This window comes from Pithys albifrons, chromosome 9, assembly GCF_047495875.1.
Source record: "Pithys albifrons albifrons isolate INPA30051 chromosome 9, PitAlb_v1, whole genome shotgun sequence".
Lineage (NCBI taxonomy): Eukaryota > Metazoa > Chordata > Aves > Passeriformes > Thamnophilidae > Pithys > Pithys albifrons.
Window position 1 is genome coordinate 29,394,185 of NC_092466.1, and position 14,457 is coordinate 29,408,641.

Consider the following 14,457-nt stretch of genomic DNA (forward strand, 5'->3'; position numbering starts at 1 on the left):
CAGAAAAACTTACATTTGATCATCTTTTTCAAAAGAGATTTTCTGGAATTTATAATCACCCTCTGCTAATTTTTAATACCCAGCCATCCTATACCTACAGTGAAATTTAGCCAGCTCGTATGTCTGTCTCTGTGTGTTAAAAACTTGAATGTACACAGCTGCCACTCAGCCAGCAATACTAATACTTAATCCTCTGACTCTGAGAAGCTGTAGAAAACTGGAGAGTTGTAAACAAATTAATATTTATTCTGGAATCTCTGTTCAGTCACTCTGTGTCCCTTTTAAATAACTGAGCTATCAGATAAAGTTATTAAAACCTAGTACCATGTAAATGTTGAGCTTTTAATAATTATCTTTGGATTTCTATATCTTTTTGTATGAGTCCTATGCATTTATTTCACAATATCTGTAAGCCATAATGTCATTTGGATCATTTAACTGCCAAGGGCTTTGCCACATCATCAGCTTGCTGGTATCTTTTATTCCATTTGACAGAATGAAAGACAGTTTTCACATCTCCATTGTCATTATGATCCAGTGTAGCTGCTACTGCAGTGAGTCCCCAGCACCCTCTGTGCTTTATCAGATATGTCCTAGTGTGAGGTACTGTTCCTCTTGAAGATTATTACTTCTGAGATCTCTTCAGAACTATTAAGAAAGCATTCCTAGTTCATCCACAAACAGTGGAAACTTGAAGCAAAGATAAAATACCTTCCTATTCCTGAAAAGAAAGTTGAATTCCTATATTTTTCACTGTGCATGAGGTGTATTCACTAAAAAAGAGATTAACAGGCAACCCCATGTTAAACGAAATTAATCACTTATTCAGGATGATGTGGTTTTGGGGGAACAGTACTTATTGCATCTCTCATAAAAGGTGGTATTTATTCACCTATAGTTAACATAGCTCTTGAAAGGCAGTGTTAGAATGACCTCAAAAAATTCCTGGTTTGGTTCTTTTTTTGCTCAGAGAATTTGTATAATAAATCTACTTTTTCCAAACTAGCTGTGCTATTCCTAGCAATGTAAGTTTCTCAGAAACTGTATGCAGCGTGTTTGTGATTCTGTAGTGCAAGAAGGTTTTGGGGGTTTACTGGTTAAGGAATAGCATAGTTTTCGACCTTCTGAGTTGCTACTAGTCATTGTCTCATAACTTGTATCATATTTATAATTTACTAACAATCACAGTCCTCAAAACTTATTTTTCAGTTTCTTAACCTCCTTATGCTTCTGCAAAATCATTTTATTCAATAGACTCTTTTCACTTTTCTTTTCTTAGTTTTTATTTTTAAATTATTATAAGAGGACAGCAATTCAGATACTGTTCAGAGTGGGAACCCACTCATGTACTAGTAACAACATCTTATAATTCCTGTTTCCTGCTACTCCCAGCTTAAAATCTCAAAATGCCTAGACTCTGCAAGCTCTATAAGATAGTGGGAGGTAGCAAAATGACTCTAAAAATTATCACAAATACCTTGGGCAGTTTGCAGGATGAAAGAAAACCTTTATCTCTGGCCAGGGCAGCCTTGTGTGATCTGCCTTAAGTCCCCTTATTACCACGTCCAGTGATGTGCAAATTCCAGCCTACCTCAAAAATCCATACTTGTAGCTTTAGCAGTCATGAAGGTTACCCACTAAGACTCTCCTCTGCTATTAGAAGAGCCTGAAACCCAGTGTACCTTAGAAATGGAAATATGAGCTGGCAGACACGAGTCTAATGGATCAGAAGTTGTCACTGCTAAGAATTGTGGTTTGCACTGTATTCATCTCACTTAAGTTCTCCAGCTAGATACTATTCCATGGCAACTGAGGCTTCTGTACCTTCAGCATGGTGTCAGCAGCGTTGTTTTTGATTATTAAAGAGTCTCTTGCTTTCACCATTATTTTCACTTTCCTTGTCTTTTTCTTTGTCACTTCATTTACCTTGTCTCCTTTGTGGTGTTATCTTTTTATCTGACAATTTGATTCCCTCCAGGATGGTTCCTTTTGAAAGTGAAAGGAAACATGAGATCATCAAACTGATATTTTATTTTCCCTTCATTGCATGTTCTCTATATTTTATCTTATTTTAAGTTATTCTTTTCTGTATTTTAATGACATGTCTGAAATCTTTGTACATTTTTTGCTCAGTTGCATATAAATTATCATTTGTTTGTACCACTGTATTGTATTTTACTTTTCTAAGAATAAATAAAGTTTTTTGGGGAAAATAAATCATGCAAACCCTGGCAAAATAATGCATTTTAATGCCATCTAGAAATTCAGTTTCAAACTAGCTTTGAATATATAAGCTGAGAAACTTCATTTAACTAGCATTTTTAAATCAGCAAAGCGGTGTTAGGAATCAGTCATCCCAGAATGCAAAGTTTAATGTTGTTTGATGATAAAGTATAAACTGGAAGAATCAGTTAAAGAAAAAACAAAAGGAATACATAATATATAAATTGCCTTGCATAGAAACTGATAATAGCTGAAAGGCCATCTTAACTAACTCCATGCTGGCTTTTCCCATGAGTAAAGAAACAAGATTTTCTCCTTGAAGGAGCCTAGTAGTGAAGCAGATACTCTCCAATATCTGGTCACAGGCAGTGTGCACATCCAGAATCCAATGAAATCAGTCAGCTCTTTCTATTGATCACCATGGATTTCAGTCAAGGCTGTAATGGATTTAAAATGGACATGTCAGCTCCGTGATTTATGACAGTGCTACCCAAAGCAGTGTTGAAGCCATTCAGTTTGGTACCAGCATATTTCCCTAACTGCAAGGAAAGGATTTTTGTGTTTGGTTTAACTTTTCTCTCAGTCATGTAAGAAAACCCTGTCAATGGAATTCTTAGGGATATAATCTGGATTTACTTGGCATGAATCTTAGGGTGGGGGGAAACATTCAACAGAAATAAGCTTAAAAAATGAATGTTGCCATGCAGGGAAATCTAAAAGAAATAACCTGTTTAAAGTTTCAGTTTGTTAATGAGTGTAAGTACTTGCTTAATTTGCATTACATTGCCTGTCCCAGAGAACTTCTGAGGCTACTCATGTGCTGCATGAGCTTAAGTGTTTGACTGAATTGGAGCCTTAATGTATCAGATTCTTTTAGACTCTTCACATAATGTTTATAGAGCTAATTTTTGTATGTGTTATCTCAGCCTACAGCACTATTTTAAAGTTAACTTTTTGAAGGGGGTGTAAAATAACAAAATCAGTAAAAGTTTAAAATAAAAAACATAAAATGTGGCCTTTTTCTCAAATTTCTTTTATATTTTTTGTGGTTTGTAAAATGCCTTAGGTGTTGATCTAAGTATTTAAACATGTACATAAAATTAAGTAACAGTTGTATCCTGATCTCACTCAGATCACCAAAACACTTCCATTCCTTTTAGTGATGTAGGATTAAACTTTAATTGCTTTGAAAACAACATGTATAAAGCAGAAACTGAAAGTTACATGTGCATTAAAGTTCTTTGCTGAAGATTGACCTTACCATGCAATAATGGTAACATGCAATTTATAAATCTATTTATCTGTTGAATTTAAATAATTTTCTAATACTTGAAATAAACTTTGGTCAATATTCGCAAAATATTAATTATTACAGTTACCAATACTGTAGAAAAATATGTAATTTTTTAAAAAATAACCCATGCTTTGGTTATGATTTTCCATCAATTCAGAATCATATTTATAAGCCCAGATGTAGAAAAGAGCTACTCAAACTCATTCAACGTAACAAGTACTCTTTCCTCAGAATTATTCAATATGCAAGACTTCCCTTTTTGGAAACTGATGTCCAGATTTTTATTATACTAAGTATTTTAACGGTTTGGCTGATCATGTCTTTTCTTCTGTTAAAATAGGAGCTTGGGCAGTTTCCAAAATATAGCCATGAATAGGGGTGCAGAAACCTTTTCAAAATTCAGTTTTTAATTGAAAAAATTGTGGCTAATTGTCAGGAGTAAGAGTTTTGTAAGGCTTTCACATCGCTGTAGTGGAGAGGGGAGGCTTTATAAGGCGACAATCACTGGGCATCAAACAGGTTGTAGAAGCAATTCTTTGTCTCCTGTGCCAACTCTCTCTTCTACTCCTGCCATAATAAGAAAAAAAATGGGAACTTTTGAGATTTGGATTTGACTAGACTGGAATGATGAAGAAGGAGGGTGTACAGCAATCTGTCATGCCTAATGCTCCAGTAGAGGAAATCAGACTGTTAAGGGGTAGCATTGCTTTGGGCTCACTAGAGTGAAAAATTACATCCCTTATGGACTAGATAATAATTTAGGATTAAAAAGCTGTGTAAAGCAATGTAAAGAATCCATTAATTTTTAGTGAATTTTAGAACAGAACCTTCATGAATTGAATTTTTACTTCATAAAAGAGTAATCTGTCACCACACAGGGTAATTTTAGATGTAGTCAGATTCTGAAAACACCACTCTCTTGAGGGCCATCCTCTTTTGTCGCAAATGCTATTTCAGACCAGAAGTATAAGAAATATGAAGTATATGTTTGCTGAAAAGAGTGAAATATTAATTACCTTATTAGCCTCACTTTCTTGATAATTCTTTTCTTTCCTCCCCACGTCTTCTTTTCCCTTTCCATCTGGAGATGGCAAATGATGTGAGGCTGGGCCTCAGAAGCATGGTGAGAATTTATAATAAAGATACAGATACTTGGTTTCTTGTTAAAAATGCCTGCACAGATGAATCCCTGTTAACCTTCTCCTCATCTTCACCTCTCTCTGGAACTCCCCTTGAACCTAACCTTTGTGTTTTTGGAAATGCTTGTAACTACAATATGTATGGTGTGTACACAGTAAAGGTTTCTCTGGTTGCAAGTTCTTTCTCCTACGAGTTCCTTTGCAGAGACCTGGGCATGCTCATCCACCAGCACTCATTCTGTCCTGCATTTTGCTGCTTGTGTTGAAAAATGTTTCTTTGCATTCGTTTACTGTCTTGTTTATTTTTAACCTCATGAAAACTGTGGAAACATCTCTATAATGTGCACCAGTCACTCATTTTCTTTGTAGCTGAGTTACCAGCTTGTGAACCAAGGTTGGTAAGGATTTTAAAGCAGAATATCTCAGTCTGAGGCTGAATGTCCCTTTTTGTATTGAGTAACAAATGAAAAGACTTTCACAGCCTCTTACCTTACAGGTTTGAGTTTGCTGTGAGGACTAGGCAGTGTTTCTTTGTGATTGCACTTTGTTAATGGATTGTGATGAATGTGGGAGCAGATCACCACAGGAGACTGTGGGGCTACCTGCTCCCACCTCACGTGTGATGTTCTCCCATTAGTACTGAGTCCTGCATATTGTTTCTCACAGTGCCATGGCCTGGGGATTCACTTGAAGAGGGCAAGGAAAACAGAGAGAGGTTTAGCTGGTTTAAGTTGGTGAGGATTGTCAGCTGTAATGGCTGGCTGGGGAGCTCACTGTCCAGTGCACTTCTGGACAAGGCTCCGGGCAGGAACCATGGGACAGTTACAGCTGCCTTAAGAGTTAATCCCTGGTTAGCTATGATTTCAAGTTAGATAAACCCAACCAGGGAAAGGGGGGCAAGGCCAGTGTGGAAAGATATGAACTACTTCAGGAATGTCCTTGCTACTTGTAGCAATTCTGTAGCAAGTCACTGATCTGTAGGCTTTTGGTAATGTCTTAGTTTCACCGATTTTCTGTGTGTCAGTGGAAATAAACTTTGGCAATGTATTTGTAACAATTTGCTATCCCATTAACATCATCTTTGCAGTATTCTATTATTTCTCACTTTTTATTCAGGTTTACTTAGAAGGGAAAAGAATATTACTGTCTCTTCATAAAGGAATCTCTGCTCTCTGGTGGAGGAGAGCATCACCTAGTGAATAAGGTGGCCTTGGGTACATAATTTTTATGAAGTTTCATTTCTTTGAAGATGATTACACATTGAATGTAATTAACATAGTGCAAAACTTTCATTTCTTTTATTCTTTCAATTAGATAACAGCCAACTGGACCTCAACTGATGTCAGTCTCAGTGCATTCTTCTAACATCTGTTTTATGGATGATAACTTACTTAATTGCTAATTAAAATACATACTATAGTTTTCACTTAGAAGAGCAGAAGCTTGATTGCAGGATTGGGCCTATTTATGAAAGTGGTTTTTCAAGTAGACAAGGTGTGTCTTTGCATATTTCTGCATATTGGATACTGTTATGGTCAAACTGGTGTCTAGCAGAGTACCCTGAGAAACCACTCAGTGAATTTTATGTAACATTAAGTGCTATTTGACTAGGTCAGTTGCCTGTGTAAAATTAATGACAGCAAACATACATCATTGCTGCATCTGTTTACAAGTCTGTCTGCATTTCATTGCATTGTTGACTGCAGAATCTCTAGAATAATGAGTGTGGCAAACTGAGTCATATTAAAAAGGGGTTATTTGTATTAATATAACACCATACTGTGTTGTCATTGTTTTGCAGCACGTCTATTACATATATCATCACTGCTTTTTGTTCCTGAGTAAGGCAATTATGCCTGGTTTTGCCAGTCTGTCAGAGCCTCCTGGAATAAATTAAAATTATAGCTTTGCATATGCAGTAGCTGTAGCTGAAAGTAATGATAATGACCCTGGGTGAATACAGGATTCCAGAATAATCTGAAGCAAATGTACATATGGAGACCTGCTGCTGCTTTGTTTCTCCTTAACAAGCTGAATGTTTGAGTCCATGATGGTTGGAACCCCCTGGACAGGAGCTGGTAGCTGGGTGGAGCTGTGGCTTTTAATGCTGAGCTAAGAAAAGAATAGCCTGTGTGTACCTGAACATGGAAACTTCACTGTTTCAGTTTTATTTCTCTGCTTTTCTTTTCAATTATGTGATATGTCTGTCTGTGCATGGGAGTGCCTCAGAATATGCCCTCCATCACCTGTGTCTGATACCTCTGATACCTGTATTTTTAAACATACGTGTATGAGGCAAGAGGATTTTCATATGGATGGGAGAGAGACTGGCATGTATACTGGTCAAAGTCAGAAGAGGAAATGTCTGTCTGAGGTTGGGATTTGGCTCAAATTTTGAACCTCAGTCCTAATCACAATATACCTTATTTTTAAAGTAGTTGTTTCGTAGAATGAAAATCTAATGTTAGAATTTATGTCTTGGTGTCATTCTTTCACCAAAAGACAATCTTTCGTATTGTCACCCAAGACACAAACAAACGAACCAATTAGAAATGTGCCATGATTGATGATTGACTATATTACTTTAAAAGCATTATTTTCTGCATATCTCCTGAGGCTTATTAAGAACTACATTAACAAGCTTTTAAGTCTTGCCACAGTTATCAGCACCTGACTGACACACTCGTGATAGTCCCTCCCTGTATGAGCCTGCCTGCTCCTATTGGCTGCATTTCTGAAATTCTAGTCTTTTTAGGATAAGAGCCATCAGTCAATCTTTTCTTCTCTAATCTCGTGTGCTTTTATTTGCATGTGTGGGATGCAGATGCAACTTAGTTTTGTCATAGTTTTAAATCAAATTCCTACAGATATTCAACCTTTTGAGGGGGCAATTGTCTTCCTTTTTTGCCTTACTGGAACTGCTTCATCAGCTTGTACCATTTTTATGTCTTTTAGTGGCTTCTGTTGAACTGTGCTATAAGCTCAGTGAAATCACAAGCAGGAACAAGAGGCCACAAAGGTGTCTTTAATAAAAATATTTTTCTCAAAAATCTTTGCTTTGCAAAATCCCAAGCATTGCAAGCCTGCCAGCTGAGCAGTATTACCTTTTAATTAGTTGTGTTTAGAGTGATGTAGGCAATTTCTGGAAAACAGCAGCCAGCAGCTCCTTTCCAACCCTCAGTGAGATGTCTCTTGAATTTGATCATGTTAACTGACTCCAAACCTCCAGAGTAGTTTCATATTCTTTCAATATGACTGTTTATGGGTTTTTATTAGAAGCCACTGTCAAAAGTCACAGAAAATAAGCTAGGGAAAAAATATTGATTAGTCTGTTAATCATCTTGTCTGCATTTATATCTTGTCATAATTTCTCTCTGCTTGATAAGGCCATACTTAGTTGGTCCTGAAAGGGAGTTGTAGTTTCTTGCAGGTGTGGTCACACAGGTTTAGTCATACCCATATCATTCTGGTGTGCATCATTCAAATCCACTCCAACAGTTGCCAGGGTGTGCTCCTGCTGTCAGTCATAGGCCATTGAACCTGTCACTCACCATCAAGGGCTTGGAATGTATCAGGAACATGCCCTTCAATCACCCTTCCAGCACTCAAACTCATTGGGGAAGAATGACATTTCAATTGGTATTTATGAATAAGATAATTTCCTGACCAGGAGCAATGTTTGGTTAGCTGTCTTCCTTAAGCCTGCAGAGGATAAGCCTGTGTGTATAATTCATTTTCCTTACACGTTTCTTCCCTTCACTGATTAATTTCTTCAACTGATCTATTTGGAGTACAACATTAATATTGAAAATAGAATTATGAAGCTAGCAAAGGAAAAATATTTTATCTGCTGGCAACACAAACATATACATTTATCCAATGTAACCACAGATGAAAAGTGAAGTTGAATTGGCATGAAACATCTGAGGTGTGACATATTTATATTAACTAAATTTTGTATATTAAGTGCAAAAAAGAGAAGCAACCTTTGGTGACGTCTGTCACAGACACTGAGGTGTTAACTCTAGAACTCATTCATCCATTCAGCTCTTGAAGTGCCCTCACTGAGTCTCAGTGGAGCAGAAGCCAGAAGGTTTTGTGAGGAGTAGCAGTAGGGCTGCCCCAAGGGGCTCTCCTTGGCTAAGGGAGGACTCTGTGCTACCAAACTGGCTCACCAGAGCCTGGTTTTCATCCAGCTGCCGGGTCTGGCACCTCTGCCATTCCCAAGCTCCAGCCCTCAATGTTTTAATTTGTAGTAATTTATTCATTTTAATTCATTAATTATATTATAGAATAAATAAAAAAATAGAGAACCATTACAGCATCAGAAAGCTTGAAAATCTTTTGCAATGCTACATTGCCATTTCACAATGAAGGTGACAAAGCCTCGGGGAATTTAAAAAAAAAACAACAAAAAACCAACAAAACAAAACAACCCAGCAATCTAAGTTCTGAAAACAATATTAAAAATTACCCCTATTTGAGGAGAATTATAGAATAAAAAATAAAACAAAACCCACTAAGCTGATAAAGGAGGAAAACACCATAATTTTAAGGATTTTTTTTTTCTGGCTTTGTTGCCATTTAATCCTTTTTCCATTTAGCTTGTTAGTTTTCAGTAGCATATCCTTTGTTACTGAGTTTTCCAGAAGAGTAATAAAGGAAAAAAATATTTGGTTTACAGAATTTACAAATTCTGAAAGGTTGACTTGTCACATAAAGCTACCCCAAAACCTTCACTTCTGGAAATCTTGGTATTCAAAGCAGTTTTATAGTATGCAATGACAAACTAATCTTTTCAAGGATTTCTGACTTTTACCTTAGGGTTTTTTAAAGTATTTGAAAAATAATTCATTCAACATTAAGATAGTATCATACAAAGCTTGACATTTAGTTATTTAGCTGCTCTTCATCTAATAAGACAAAGGGAAGAACCTTTAAAAATGTGGTTTTATTATTCCTTAGAGACAAGTTGTTTTCCATAACCTTTACAAACATTTTATTTTGACAATGAAAAGAAGGAATAAAGTGAATTCTTGGGCTGTTGAAAGCCTTTAAAATGTTTTTTTTCTGATCTTAATAAGGCCAGAAAGTTGTCCTTAATGCTGAAGAAAGAGAAGTAGGGAAATGAAATCCTCACCCCTACCTCTTAAAAACATCCCAAGCATTTACTTCTCTATGACTGCATGAAGTGTTCCGGTGCAGATAGGATGGGATGTCTGTATGCAGGAATTGTTGTTTTTGTTTTGCTGGGTTTTGTTTGTTTGTTTGTTTTTAATGAAAACTTTAGCATGAGTTTGCCTTGTGAAACATAAGCAACTGCAAATCCACCATTTCCTGAGGAATGCTGTCTCAGGACTGGACTGTGCACGGTGGAAGAAGAGACTGATTAGGCCAGCAGAGGGGAGCATTCCCAATGGGGTGGTCCTGAATAATCCTTGTGTTCTAGACAGGGAAGTGTCTGTTAAGAGCATCCCATCTGTGCCTCTTCGTGTTTACATCTTGAAAGGGCTAAGCTAAATTTATAGCCAGAATTAATTCATGCCTTGAATTTTTTTATGACCCTTTGGGCATAGATGCCTCAAGTGAAGAGTCTGCTTCATTCACAAATTTATTTTTACTCTGCAGTTAATGACTACATGTTGCAATTACTGAAACCTTACCTGTCCCTCTGGCTTGGCTTTATCCATGTCACATTATTTTTGTTTCCATAGCAAAGCAGGATGGAATGCACTGAGGATGTATTTGAAATCAAAAAAATCAAGTACAAATAAAATGTTGACATGTATTTTCCCTTGAAATGATCTGAAGAAGGTATTAGTATTTGGCAAAAGCTTGGACAAATGTAAATGAGTCATGAGCATTTCTCCAAAGTCTCATTTAGGAAAATTTGTGCTAGTATTTACTCAGTTCTAACCCAAGGGTTTGTTTGGGGTTTTTTTCCCCTTGTTTTCTAGTAGGTGCTTGACAAGAATATGCATCCCAGGTAACTAGAATACCAGCCTAGGAGTCTAAATCAAAGCTAGCAAGATTATTTAGAAAAGAAATAGCACAAGGTACATAAAGAAACATGTAATAGGTTTCTGGGAGTTAGCTGAGGTTTGTGGACAAGCAGAACTTTGCAGTAAGCTTTTGTTGGCAGAGAGATGAGGAAAACTCAGCAATGAGTAGCTGGACATCTCTGCAAAAAGAACTTACCTGTGGAGGTTGAGCCCTTACACTTATTCAGGAATGATATAAGAACTTTTCTCATACTTGCCCCCAGTACACAATTTTACTTCAAGAAGAAGAAACAAAGGAAATTCTGAATTAAATCTGTGTAATCCTCTGGCTACTGTACCACAAATCCTTAATATTCCCAGCTACAGAGTTCATGAAAGAGCCTCTGTGTTATGGGCAGCTTAGTGCATTGTCTAATGTATTGAATGAAGAGCCTGACAGGTCAGGTATGGTTGTTGGCAAGAAGGACTTATTGCAGCTGCATGGGTAATCTAAACAAGTGTTGTGTGATCCCTTTATGTCAAAAGATTATTTTTTATTTATTATCCATTGATTTTCCCTAACTCAAAGTTATCTGATTAGAGTATTTGGCTGAAAAAGCAGGATTTTAAAAAAAATTAGTTTGTTTCATTGGTGAGGAAAATTATATCCCCTGGGTTTGTGGCATCTTCACTGGGATTTTGGTGGATTTGTGATGTAAATTAAATAGGAATTAATTTTTCACTGATTAGCAAAGTAGTTGTAACATGCAGCTCAGCCCTGTAATTGTGGAGCAATTGTGCTCCAACTGAAATCAATATGTATTTAGTCTAAGTTAAGGACACAGGTTTGGGCTTAGCATCATGTAACACTAATTCATTTCCACATCCATGCAAAGAACAGCAAATTCAACGGCTCTTGAGTAATGTAGAAATGGTGTTAAATCCCAAGGTTAGAATTGAATTGGTAGCTGACATTGATGGAAATCAAGGACTTTGGATTTCACTTTTCAATTTACAGGTGAAAGCAAAGTTGCATACCAGATACTACTGGAATAATACTGCAATTCTCTCTTTTCCACCTGAACACCAGTGGCAAAAGATCATGAGGAGTGAATGGCAGAGACACTTCTCTGTTCCCAGAGCCTGGGTTTTGGTATGAATCAATACAAGTGCTGGTGTTGGGTTTAAGCAACATTTAAACACATGTTGACAGTGGGCAGTCAGAGATTACTGGAACACAAAATTTTCAGGTAGTCCTACTTCCTAGGCTGGAGTCTTGCTGGCTGCCTAATGTAATTACAGGTTTCTGTCAGAGCAGGGAATTTCTCCAGTTCCAGGGTTGTTGGGCTTTTATAGATGCTTTGCTGCTATTCTGCTGTATGTTACACTTCCATCAAATAACTACAACTGCAGATCATAGCTGTGCTTTATGAAATGTAGAGAAATTATATAATACAATACCTTTTATTTGCAATACAATGCTAGCTGTTAAAATTCAGTCATACAGCATCCCAGGTGGTTGACTTTACACTGCCAGTTTTGTTGCTTTCCAATTTGAGCATCCTGAATGCTGCACAGAGGTGATAAACAGCCCATTGCAGGTCTTTGCTGCTTTGGGTTTTAAAGACAACCTTTTTTTTTCTGTATTTCCTCATGGAAGCTAAAGCGTGTTGAGTGAGTGGTCCTGAAAGTCTTTTGAAGAGATCAATCTGGAACCTTAGGCAACACCTTCTCAGGAGATGGTGATGCATTTTCTAAAGACCAGCATTGTTTTCCCAAGCTCTCACCACACACAAGGTGACAGACAGCTTATCGTTGGTCACACAATTGTTTAGAACACAAATGCATGGACCCCTCCGGAGGATTCCCAGAGCAGGTTTCTCTCAGTGCTCTTCCAGTAGGTCTATATTCTGTGCCACGTGGGTTGACCCAGGGCTTCCTGATGGGATGGGAGAAATTCTTCATCAGTGCAACCCCTTGCCAGTAGACTGTCACATGAAGCAACTACCCTAAAGTCAGGGGGTTTTTTACTGACATGTTTTACTGATGTGCTCTTTAGAAAATGCCCTGCATATCAAGACAGTAGTGAACTGTCACATGGTTACAAGTTTGTGAGCTGCCTACTGGAATTTGGAGTCCCAGCTTGCTTGTTTGTCTGCCATATGCCTTTTCTGGGCTTGTGCAAGGAGAGCTAAGGGCTTGAGGGATGTGCTGGTCAGTGGTGCCAGATCCTGTTAGCTGAACCACAGTCACCTGTTTACCTCCAAAGAGGATGAGATTGACAACATCAGGGGTTTCTTCAGGCTGAAACTGAGCTGGTGTTTTTTCTTCAGCATGTTTTGCATAGGAGATGTTGGGCAGATCTTGAGGTTTTGCACTGGCACACATGAAAACAAAGTGATGCAATAAGTGATCAGCCACTCCAGTCACACACTGGAATTGAAGGGGGGCCAGACAGGATCAGAGATTGCATTTGGACTGATTGTTCTGGTTTCTTCCTCACTAGGACAAAGAAGTGAATCTGGAGCAGGTCCACAGACGCATGAACAGTTTGATTGATGAAGACATAGCCCACAAGCAAATCTCTCCAGCGTCCATTGAAATCTCAGCCCTGGAGATCGGTGGCATGCAGCCAGCCCAGACCCTGGAGCCTGTGCGCGAATACCAGAACACACAACTGTCTGTCACCACCTTTTTACCAGAACAGACAACTCATGGTGCCAGCAGGACACTCACAGCTGCCTCTGGCAGCAACCTGCCGCTGCCCCTGAGCAGCTCAGCCACCATGCCCTCCATACAGTGCAAACACAGGTCACCAAATGGAGGACTATTTCGGCAGAGTCCCGTGAAAACCCCCATCCCAATGTCATTCCAGTCTGTGCCAGGGGGAGTCATTCCAGAAGCAATGGAGCCCTCGCATGGAACATCCATATGATGAAAACAAACAGTAAAACAACCAGCAGAGCTTTTTAATACAAAAATTTAAAACAAACAAACAAACAAAAACAACAAAAGAAAAACAAAAAAAAAGAAAACAAACTCTTACATTTTTCTTGTATATACTTGTAAATAATGAAAGAATGAAGTGGGGTAAAAGTGTATTTTGAATATTCCCAATTTTCGAAGTAAGTAAAAAACAAAACAAAAAACAAACAAAAATGTATGAATGACTTTGTAAATTTTGTTCTATATGAATAAAAAGGCAAACTACTTGTGGTCGTTCTCAAGTGCCAAAGAAGACCTGTTACTGGGACTGAGGGCCATACTTTTCTTTTTTTCCATGGATTTCAACACTTATTCCCTTACAGGTTTAGTTTTTTTCAGAGCAAAAAAATCATCTGTTTCTTGCTAGACAAATCCACCATGTGCAGATCTCTCCTTTCCCCAGAACCCTATTTTATAGTCAAGATGACAATTCACTGGGAGAACTTAACAGCTGGTATTAGTATAGCAGTAGCAAATGTTTTAAAGGTGAATTATAACTAAAATCAAACAAACAATAAACATAAGAAAATGTTTTCCTTCTAACAAGGATTTAAACTTCCACAGTTTCTAAGTTTAAGCACAGGATAAGCGGATTGTGTTTTTATGTGTCTGCTGTGCTGTGTGGCTCTTTTTATTTAACTTTCTGTGTCTTGTTATACATATATATAATATATATTATATATATTATTACATATATATGTATAAACAGTTTGACGAACAACAGGTTTTAGGTTAAGGGGAAAGCTTTTAAGAAAAACTGCTCAGCTCTTTTTTGTTTCTTGTGTACTCAACTGAAAATGGGGAGGAACCAATGGAATGAGGCAAGGAAGAACTG

At 37.6% G+C, this 14,457-nt stretch overlaps 1 protein-coding gene across 2 annotated transcripts in view; it reads left to right on the forward strand.

Moving 5' to 3' along the window:
- GRID1 (glutamate ionotropic receptor delta type subunit 1) overlaps window positions 1-14,125 on the forward strand; it is a 492,238-nt gene extending 478,113 nt beyond the window's left edge. For both annotated transcript variants that reach the window (XM_071563483.1, XM_071563482.1), the window contains one exon: window positions 13,144-14,125. In XM_071563483.1, coding sequence (XP_071419584.1) covers window positions 13,144-13,572 — 429 coding nt within the window. In that variant the 3' untranslated portion in view covers window positions 13,573-14,125. The remainder of the gene's footprint in view (window positions 1-13,143) is intronic.
- Window positions 14,126-14,457: the final 332 nt, after the last annotated feature.